The sequence below is a fragment of the Morone saxatilis genome, unplaced genomic scaffold (assembly GCF_004916995.1).
Source record: "Morone saxatilis isolate NCDOM2014 unplaced genomic scaffold, NCSU_SB_2.0 Contig5, whole genome shotgun sequence".
Taxonomy (NCBI): Eukaryota; Metazoa; Chordata; class Actinopteri; family Moronidae; genus Morone; species Morone saxatilis.
In genome coordinates, this window is record NW_023340095.1 from 13,983,435 (window position 1) to 13,994,758 (window position 11,324).

General features: G+C 40.6%; 1 protein-coding gene across 1 annotated transcript in view; it reads right to left on the minus strand.

The window, feature by feature from the left end:
• The window catches only part of chn1 (chimerin 1), a 9,950-nt gene extending 4,903 nt beyond the window's left edge, over nucleotides 1-5,047 (minus strand). Inside the window, exons 1-2 of the mRNA XM_035676668.1 lie at nucleotides 4,401-5,047; nucleotides 2,979-3,063 (exon numbers count right to left, since the gene is read on the minus strand). Coding sequence (XP_035532561.1) covers nucleotides 2,979-3,063; nucleotides 4,401-4,655 — 340 coding nt within the window. The 5' untranslated portion in view covers nucleotides 4,656-5,047. The remainder of the gene's footprint in view (nucleotides 1-2,978; nucleotides 3,064-4,400) is intronic.
• Between the last annotated feature and the right edge of the window lie 6,277 nt (nucleotides 5,048-11,324).

The following is an 11,324-nucleotide window of genomic DNA, read 5'->3' on the forward strand; positions in this document are numbered from 1 at the left end:
ACAATCTACACACAGAGAGATATATATATATAGAGAGAGAGAGAGAGAGAGAGAGAGAGACATACAGCAGGTTTAGTTCATGAATATCTGCAGCTTTTTAGTTTTTATTTTTCACCATAAAATCTGTCAGGCAACGTCAACAGATTTTTTTTCTTGTATTTTCTGAACTGAGCACTATTATGTAGATTCACATTCAACATCAGGTTCATTTGGATTTGGTTGGCTGGTTTCATGTGTGTGTTTTGGCTTGCTGAAGAGTGTTAATTCCCTTGATCAATATTTGCCCCCTGAATGTCACAATACCACCGGAGAGCTCCTCTCTCTACCACACATGGCATTGGAGTCACCTTGAGCACTGGATAAATCCAAAGTCACCTCTAGAGGGCCATTTATTTATTACAAACAGCAAAATAAAACAAAGATAAACCACCAAGACAGGACATTAATCTATGAAATATTTGTGTGTGTCTTTTTTTAATTTCTATGAAAACATTTCTTAGTGCAGCCAAAATGCATTTGATAATAATTAAATGTGGGGTAATTCTCTTTTTGGTGTTTTTTTTCCTCTCCTATATGATATATTCACATGTAGAGTGGGCCTCACTGGGTGCTCAAATAGCATATTATTCATAATGTCAGTGTAAGTATCCCACATTGCGTTTAGTCTTCAGTCACAGCGGACGGGCCAGAGGCACAGCTGTTTCAGGGCAGGATTCACCTTGTCTGGAACAGAGGAGCCCATGGAGAGCAGATGCAGAGAGAGAGAGAGAGAGAGAGAGAGAGAGACTGCAGCTTGCTTTGTAACAGAGACGCATGGAGGGAATTAGAGGAACACTGAAAACGCTGTGGCCTGGAGGAGGGATAGTCAGCGCTGCTGCTGCTGCTACGTGCTCCATTCTTTTCCAAATCCAAGCTCACACACAATGGCTGTGGAAGCAGCAATTGAGGCGCTGCGGGCTACACTAGACCTAGTTTCCCAGACTAAAATGGGGCAGCTCTTCAAGCTCTTAGATCTTTTGAGCCGTCTCCAAGTTCTGAAAGGGTTTCCTTTCTTTTTTGTTTTGACAAATGCTGTGTGCTTTTTGATTGCAAAAACGTCAAAAAAAATAATATTTTGATCCCTCAGAAGAATTTTTAAATTTTAAAATGAAAATACCTCTGAAAGTCAAGAATCTATCCTTGTGGAGGACCTCAGACAATATTTAGATTAATATGGGTCCCTGGAGAAATTCATGCAGCCTGCATTTATATGCATTGATGCAGAAATGTAATTACCTTAAGAGATGATTCTCTTAAGGATATGAGACAGGCAGTATAATAGAGGAGGGCCTGTCATCAGACACAATTCTGCAGAGCTCCTGTTGTCCATGTGAGCACACTGATGGCCCCTGGGTCCCAGGTGGGGCGGGTGAGGGTGAGGCAGGGGCCCGAGGGACCCCAGTAGCCAGGGGATGCTGCTTTACTGCACCGTCAACTCTGTCTCTGTTGCTATGGGGAGGAGGTTGCAGCTCAGTTTTGGCTAAAGGGCTCTCAGAAGAGGTTTAATGGTGGCTGGCTGCTAATTTCTAATCAGCACATTATCACTGAGTCTACAAGCAGAGTTACCAGTTAAAACCGGTCCCTTCCTGACTGGAACTGACAAAAGACAAAAAGCACCACTTGTATTTGTTAGACTATTTGGTTCTTCTACCAAGTATTTAAGTTAAATAGGGCTTGAGCTGCTTGACCTAGCTCTTTGGTTGAAGCCGCTGAATTTTAATGTGTGTGGAAACAGAGCTCCTTCCCCACGCTCTGAGCTCTGCTCCTCATTAAAGAGACATGCCAGCTTTGTTTTCCTTCATGGGCATGATGGGATGAGGCTGGGGGGCGTACTCTGATGAGGAAATGTGGCACAACAAGCACAAGCAGAGGCTGGCTTCCTGGCATTCAGCCAAAAACAGTTCACACGTACAAAAAGAAAAGGGGGTGGGAGAACATTTTTGGTATGCAAATTTGAGCATCATGTGAGACTTTTCTGCCCTAGATTCTGGTCGCTGTGGTCGAGACTGAAGGAATGGCAATATAAGAATTGATAAAGATTGGCTCCAAACATATGTGCCTTCCTTTCAGTTGTTGTCAGCTTTCAAAATCAAGACATTAATAATTAATGTCCAGGCTCCCACAGATTTGTGTGACATACTTTGTTTCATCAATAAAACATCAAAGACACACATCAGACTGTATTATCGCACTATTCTGGGATGTGAAACTAATTCTAGCAACAGCTGCAGCAAAATAGAAATCTCATCAGAGTCTTTGACAAGTACAGAACCACTGACCTCACAATAACAGGTCTGAACATGTGTATCCTACAGCTAAAGGAAAATTCATAAAGGACTGAAAATGACTGGATTTTGTTTTTTAAAAATGCTTACACTGTGAATCACATAGTGATGAAAGATACAAAGAACTGAGCTTTAAATAATATTTCTGTCAGGCTACTGTTGCTTGTTTACTTATAGTTCATGCATTCAAATTGTGGGAGTGGTAACACAGACCTGTCCACAAGATATGAAGAACAGCTAAAAAAAAACCCAACCAAAACCTTGTTGTTATTTCCAATACAATTGATCTTTTTTTAAATAATATGTCTGCCATTCTTCAAAACTCATCCTTCTGCTTGTTTGAACCAATTACCCTATTCACAACCCAGTGAGGAGAAAAGTAGGTCAGAAATAAGGTTGTAACATAGTGTAAAGTGTATATTACATCATAGCTATAGAGCCCCCCATTTCACTCTATTATACAACCCCTAATCCATAAACTACAGTTGGGATTTTAGATTAAAACTCAATAATCCTCCAGATGCACTAAAAACCAAGTAACCCATATACAGTAATGCTCACTTTATACACCATGAACGTAATCGGAGGACGCTGTGAAGTGATAAAGCTGTTTATGTAACACTGTGTTAATGTAGCCTGAAGAACAAGATGTACCTGCACATTTGACCCCCTGAGCCATCAGTCCCCACATGAAGCTGGCACAGTGTTCACACCAGTGAGGCCCCCGAAAGGTGTGGACCTACAACAGAGAGGAAGACAGTGACAGATATTAGTGATGAAGTGCAATGGCGAGACAGAGAGAGAACAGCGGGGAGTTGCAGCCATAGACATCCCACATCTCTTCCTTTAGCCGGCCAAGATGTAGCTGCTGCCATCCTGAATGAGGCAGGAGAGGAGGATTATCTGTAGGTGGAGGAGGATTGTTGTTCAAACAGACCCTCAGACTGACAACACTGAGGTGGGTGCAGTGGTGACTTGGTGCGGGGGAGGCTTTGCCATCATGGCACAGCAGGTTTTGACACTTCACCAGAGTGCAGGTGCAAGTTGTCAGGGAAATTTTTTATGGAAACAGTAGAAGGCCACCTTTCTCTTGTAGGAAATGGGAGCCCCAACGCTCCACCAGGTAACAACAGACTAGCCAATCAGAGAGGCCTCTGGGAGCAAGAACAAGCCACAACTCTCCCTGTTTTCCTTGCATTCAGTCTGTAGCAGATACAGCAGGCACAGTGTTTTGGTGAAGAATTGCTGGTTTCCAGTTGGCACATGATCATTGTGTTAAAAAATATGAACCAAAGAAGTTCTTCAACAGTCAGCCATCATCAATGGTTATCCCAATCACCTGGAGTGATGTCATTTCACAGTTCTTTATGAGCCTTTTCATGTTTACAGTTTAACATATATCTAATCCATTTGTGCCTTTGTCCACTTATATGATGATATCCTTCTTTGTTTTGTAGGTGATACATACTGATGAAGCCTGTTTATAGGCAATAAAAATGTTTAAATGCAGGTGATGAATGATGCAACTGTCAGAGCCAATATGTGTTGGTACACTAATATACTAAAATACTCTTTTTCACTTAAATTATACATTATCCTTGGAGCTTTCAGCACTATACACTCCTAAAATGCTGAAACATAACATTCAGCTGTACAAGAGAACATAGAAGCAAAAAGATATCGGTAAGCATCAGCAGTTTGAATGCCTTGAAGGTAATATTTCACTTGCTGCTCTCCATCCCATTCACCAGCTAAGTCGGAGCCAAACAGGGATACACTCCTCTACTGTTTCCCCTCTCCATCGGCCTAATCTCTCCATCTGGTGCTCGAACTAACAGCAGTGCTCCACAGACCACCCAACAGATTTTCTTTTGATAAAGGCTCACTGGACAGACCAAAACAGCCCTGTTTTTCATCCCCTCTCTACCACTCTGTAACACTCCCCCCCTTCTTCTCCTCCCATCTCCCACAAGGGAAGCATGAGAAGCAGCCCTCTGGCCACACATGATGAAATCAAAGCAACATTTTGGAAGTGAAACAGCTGACAAGAGTTCTTTAAGTTGATTCAAGTCTCACCTTGAAGTTGTGGACTTTCTCTGATTTTGGTGTCCGATCGCTCTCCTTCAGTGTGGCTCTGCGGACCAGTGAGGTGAGCTGTGAATAGGCGAATAGTTTAAGTGGCTGCCAGAAAGTGGCTGGAGGTTTCTGTGGCCCCATCCTCATCCCCAGAGCTGCCGCCAGAATATCCTCCTGATTGGCCTCTCCTCGCTTGGCCTTTTGCACCAGGGACTTCTCTTCCTTGTGAACCTCGTAGGACTCTCTAGATGGCATTCTGGTGCTGCAGTCTCCCAAACCAGATCAAGGAACAAACTCAGTGGAAAAAGTCCCAAAAAATGAAGGGCTCAGAGCAAGTCTATATCAAATGATATTACCTGCATTGTCCCAATTAAATAGAGACATCACAGACAACAAATTGCAAATTTAAAGTATCAAAAAATAAATCTTTAAAAAGAGTCCAAAAGAAAAAAAAACACTGTGGTCCCTATTAAATCCTCTCCACAGCAGTGACAGTAGATCAAGTGGAGCCTCTGTGATAGGAGTGCCAGGTTTTATACAAAAGAGGTGCAGCCCTGGATGCTCATGTGGTTCTCTGGGAACGTGTATGCAGATGAGCTGAGTGGTTGCACTAATCCTCTCCTCCCTGTGCAGAGCTGATATTCTCCTTGGAACAGAGACAGCACACTGTTGTGTATGGATGCTTTCAGGGCGGGCAGAGCGAGGGGGTGGAGTACAGGGGCGGACCCTGTAGTAGTCACAGCAGATTAAATGGATCCCACCAGCCAATCCCAGCATGGATACACAGGCTTTATAGTAGCCACCACCCCGCCCCCACACAACCATCTCCATCAGATATCCAAGCAGGGGAGCCTCGGATGAAATGAGAGTGGGATGATAATGAGCAATGAATGAGTCATGCATCAAGAGTGGGCTGCTGCCTGCAGAACTTGCGACAGCAGTGGGCCGTTAGAGAGGGGCTATTTTCAAAATCATGTTGCCACAGAAACTGGTCATGACTGGGAGCTCAAAAAGCGAAAACACAAAAGCACAAAGCACGCAAGCAAAATATGACATCACTGATATTAATGCACACTTTAAAACAAAGTGATACTCAAGCTTTCAAACAAAGAACAGACATTTTGTATTCAACATTCGGCATTTGGACAAAAAAAATAAGAGAAAAACATTAACAATTTATAAAGAATAAACAGAAATATAAAGCAAATCCTGAACAAATAATTCTGTTTCATTGTTTATAATAATCCAACAATCAATAATCCAATAAAATCTCATGTCAGTGATCTGCTTGAGAAGACTCCCCATTTTGTTTTTTTCATTTCATGTCTTTTACATATTATGTGAAACACACTGAATTGCCTTTAGTTATGATGCTATGCTTAATGCTACATACATAAACCTGCCTTGCCATAGAAATAAATGTAAACATCACCCCAAATAAATCTTAAAATAAATTTAAAATGTTGTGTTTTGTATCAGAATTCACTGTTGCATCTTCTTACATTATGATAAAATACATAATACAGAATTAAACAACACGTCTGAAAGCTGGGAGGCTTTTCTTCCTCTGCAGTCTTTGTCTGAATGTTCATTTCCTTGAGGTTTATACTGATGCAAGCGTTGTGTGTTGTGTCTATGCAAATGAAGTATCAAATATAGCATCATGATAGCGATGTGGGAGAAAGGATCTGCAACCTGCTTTTGTAATTCACACTGCAAGTCAAATGTGATTATGCGCCCACGTCTCAGAGTCTGAAGTCAGACACTGTTAAAGTGCAACACTCTCACCTCAGCTGGAGAGGAAATGACTGTACAGACTCTCCTTCAGGAATCAATGAGGACCGTTATAGCTCTCGCTGCCCCCATCGCAGCAGAGAGGTATCAAAAATGAGAGTATGAACAGGGAAGGGGGGCAGAAATGGGGCTTTGAAGATCAGTGTACTTATGTAGAATGGCATCCCGAACTGTGGTGTCTGGCAGGGTACGGATCACAACATGAAAGACGTGAAACAGAGGGCTTCCAGTGCAGCTCTCCTCTCTCATGCTCAGGGAAAAGTCTCTGCTCAGGAGGGTACCTGAGAGTGGTACAGATAAAAGACAGTAAGAGCCTTTTATAGGCGTCGGTTCATCCTCTCAGACCCTGAGCACTTTAGAGGGTTTTGCAGCGTAATTGTGTTGCCTGCTGTTAAGTGCAGAACGAGTGTCTGACTCCCAGGATGTGGTTTGCTTTGAACACAGCTCTAATTGACACTGATTGATTTGCTTGTTTCCCAAACATGTCCAGAGATGGGACTCTTGAGGATGGATGTGTACAGTACAGTATCTTTTACATCTCTGTGAAGTCCATCTGTGTCCAGCCCAGACATGTGAGCTTATCTGAATGTGTGGATCCAGCCACAGCTAGAATTTAAACAGTGATTCAATCTCACAACAATTTGATTGTGATTTGACCCAGAAACACAACTTTCTCATTCTTTGTTTAAACTTTATTTCCTCCCTCCCTCCCACTTTCTTGTAAGCCATTAAGCTGTTGAAGATATGCTGACGATTTCTGCGGGGTAGGAAGGTTGTTACATAAGGAAATGTTCCTCTAATGCACTGCTGACCCAGCACCGACATAAAGACCCATTAAGAGGACAGCGATGTTTTGCTCTCATGATCTGATTGTGAACTCTCATGGCTATGATTTCCATCTCTGTCTCTCAAATGACACCCTTTGCTTGAGATGAATAAATAGCAGTTATCCAGATCTACACTTCAGATTTCTTAGCCAAAGCAAATGCCAAAATAAAGAGATGCACTTTTAGTGACGCACAGCACTAAAAGGCTTCGAATTAATGTAAAAGTCTGCTGATCCACCAACTACATCCATAAGTAGAGCTGCAAATCATGAAGTTACATAATGTTATATAACCGGAAACTACAGCACGATGACGATAGTGAGAGCCAGGATGTTATTATGGTCCAAGAACAGAGAAGACTGATGTCAGAACTAGCTTTCAGTAGAACTACATGCCATTAAACTTGTGAAGTGACCACAATCAATTTGAATCTCATCATGCATTGTAGGTCTTCACACTGTGACAAGAGTGACTTATTTTCTAGCCATTTAAATTAAGCAAATAACACCTAAAGGACAATGTGAATCACAGACACAGAAAGGGTGCGTGCTTTCAGCCACCACTACCCGGGAAATACCACATATGCATAAGATGCAGCTCAAATCGTTGTCTTTTCTGCTGGGCTTGCAAGAAACCTGGGACAAATTACACCATATTTTACCGGGACAAATAGATTACCTGCATGTGGCTGGAACAGTCTGTGCTCTGACAGTGATGTATGGTAGGCTGCTATCGCGGTTCGCTATTCACACAGCAAGGTCAGAACATACACAAGACACACTCTTTACAATGCATAGGCACAATATAGTGAGAGGTTATAATCACAGCTGCATTTTAAACTGGGGATTTATCCTAGTCTGTGATATATGTAAATATATTGCAATGGTTAAATCTGTCTCTAAAAAAAATCAGTCTGCTCACTAAACCAGTCCTGATAAGTGCATGCATTGTACAGTAGCCCATAACAGTAACAGCATAGTCTGGAAATGTCAGAAACACAGCGCTGAACATAACAGTGATTCAGTGCTTCAATGACGTTGAAGCAAATCAGTACTGTCACGCTTCACGCTCACCATGAGCAACACAACCTTTACAGAGAACCTTTAAAATGTGTATTGTTTACACTTAGCTGTTATGGAATTTTACAAGTGGAAAAAAGAAATGAAATAAAGCAGTGTCTGAACTGAACCAGAAAAGGTGCCAGTGCCATAATTCAGCTCAACCCTAAACACAACATGAACTTATCCTTTTTAAAAAGTAAATTTTTTGGGCTGTTTTGTTTTAGATATGCTCACAAGAGGTGGCGGTATCCGTGTGGATAAAAATAAGAAGTGCCGGTAACGTTAAATTCATCCCATACTGCTCCCCAAAAACACAACAGTCATGAAGATAATCGTCTAAGATATAGGGATCACTTTACATACTTTTATTGTGAAATAATGGATGTATCACACCTAAAACTAACCTCACATCTACAGGCAGTCAAGTACAAATACTCCCATTAATTTGGCCTTGAGAAACTATTTGGTTACCACAAAGGCATCTGCTTTGGAATCACCTATTTGATAAAGAACGACTGTATTATATGGAATGACAAAAGGTTGTGAAGAATAATTAAAAGGCTTGAGTGGCTCTTTATCTCTGTGTGGTTCTGCAAAGAGCAGTTTCCCCCAACAACAGTCTGAATACCAGTGTTTAGAGCATGATGAATGACTCATTGTGCCTGAGCTATTTTGGCAACAGGGTGATGATAACAGGGTAGGATGATTTAGTTAATGCCTGAAATATTTAGTCAGTCTTTAGGTGTTTTAACAGAATAGCAAAGGAAAGCTATAGAAGTCTGTAGAGTATAAAGAGATTGGGGTCATTTGCTTTGAAGAGATTGGGGTCATTTGCAGCAAAGCATTTCACATGTATTCTTAAAGGAATAGTTCAACATTTTGAATCAGAGTCTGAATCTCATATCTGTGTATAATGCTGTGTTTATGTCATATTGGACGGATGGTAAAGATCCCCATCTTTACAGCTTCCAATCATTCATATTGTTGAGCAACTAAAGATGGTTGTATGATGTATGAGTTTTAGTGGTGTAAGAGTCTACTATGCATTGATAATATAGCATTATATCCATTAAATTTAGGTGTAATAACCTTCAACATGTGAGGCATCGATGTTTGTTTCATTTTCAGGCACTTGCGTATTATTAGGAGTCAGATATATATAACTTTCAGAGTTTCCCAGTCTTACTTATGGTTTAGATGCTATTTACAAATTGAGATTGGAATCAATATTCTCATCTCACTATCAGAAGTAGTCTCAAAATGTAGAACTGTTCCTTAAACATAAAGATTTGAGGGAGTCATAAAAAAACATACTTGATAAAGTCTCCCACTATGTGCCTGAGACTTTCTGGGCTCAGATCCAGCTCATGTCACCACCCCTGACATCTTCTTAATATTACCAATAAATACAAATATCAATAAAACAACCACTGAAGATTAAAGAAAACTTCAGAAACACATTCTTCATAAAACTGAAGAAAATAAAAGATTTTCATGTTATTGACTGCTTCATGTTATCCAGATACCAGCAAATAAGCATGTGAAGGTACTAATGCTTTATAAAAGCTCCCTGTGTGAGCATCTAGCATGGAGAGTGCAGAACATCACACGCTGGTCTCATAACCATCGATGGATAGAGCAGCTATATCTGCTATGTATTTTTTTCACTCTTATATAACTGTACCTTACTCCTCCGCATCCCCCAGAGAGAATAAGTCCCTGCAGCTCCCTGAAGGACAGCGAGGTTTCATGATCAGTTCTTAGGCAATCAATTTTCCTCTCAATAACAGGAACCAGGTCAGAGGTCCTTAATGCACTAAGGAACATTTACACTTTCTAAAAACATCAAGATTATTAGCTATGTGTGCTGCAGGGACCTCGTCCACATACATTTTGTTTAGTTTTGCTTTATTTTACAGGTCTGTAAATGTTTTATGGAAATATTCACGTCATTTGGCACTATATATTTTATATAAATGAAATATAGACCAATTAATTAATTCAAATTAATTAAAAAACTAAAGACACCAAAAGGCCAGTATTAATTTCAACATGTATGCAGAATGAAGCTTCCAATAATAAATCAAAGATGAATAATTATTAACTTGAGTTTAAATGGAGCAGTTCTTTGAAGGATTGAACTGTTTTTAAACTCAACACAACTAATATAACATCCTCAGACTCTTTGTCTTTATCTGCCCTACAATTACAGAAACCAGATTACATCGATCTTTCCAGGAAACCACCAAGAAATCATTAGGACATTATAAAGAAATAACCGACCCATATTTTCATTGTTCAGGCTTATTCCCAATTAATGGAAATGCTTAAGTTTAAACAATAGTGTTCTTCTAACAGTGCATCGGTTTGGGAAAAACTCTTTCCTGTATTAACATGACAATGCCTCCGTACCAAATGGCTGACAAATGAAGCCAACATGGAAGTAACACAAGTTCCTCGTATGGGGTTTGTATAACACACAGGTTTGAATTATATCGAGGCTTAAAGTTAATCCTAATTAAGGGCATGACCACATGAGGCTGTTTTCACTAACCAGGATTCATTCAGTCCACCTGAGCTCAACCAACACATCGCGTCTTTGTCTGGTTTTGGATTAGCCGGTGTGGAGCCAAGACTGCCAAGATGGCAACAGCCAGAGCCGACCGCACTGAGCTTCACAACAGCTCTTCAGAAACCTACAGTTGACGTCACCGCAACCATGAACATTTTAAATACTACAGTCTATTCTCTGTACACAAAGCAAGACAAATAGAAAAAAATGCATAGAGAAATGATTCTGTGGGTGGCGTGGTGTGGAAGAACTTGACTGGCCTCTCACAGAGCCTTGACGTCAACCTTGTCAGACACCTTTGGGCTGAATCGGATGACAGTGACTATGAGGCCAGACCTTATCACCCAACACCAGAACCAGATCTTTTCCAAGTGAAGGCTGTTGTATCACCACATTAAAACCTGGTTTTAATGTTGTATTCAAGATTCAAGATTCAAGAAGCTTTATTGTGTGTATATATATATATATAAATACATATATAGATATATAGATATATGTATCACACATTACAACCCGGTTTTACAACAAGCATGCTTTGTTTAAGTGTCCACATAATTTTGGCCTCATAGTGTATTAATAAACACTGGGAGTGGAGGATGTGAAGTACAAGGTTGTGTCTTTAAACAGCGGTATAATCATTAGGCAACAATTTTTCCCAGTTCTGAACGGC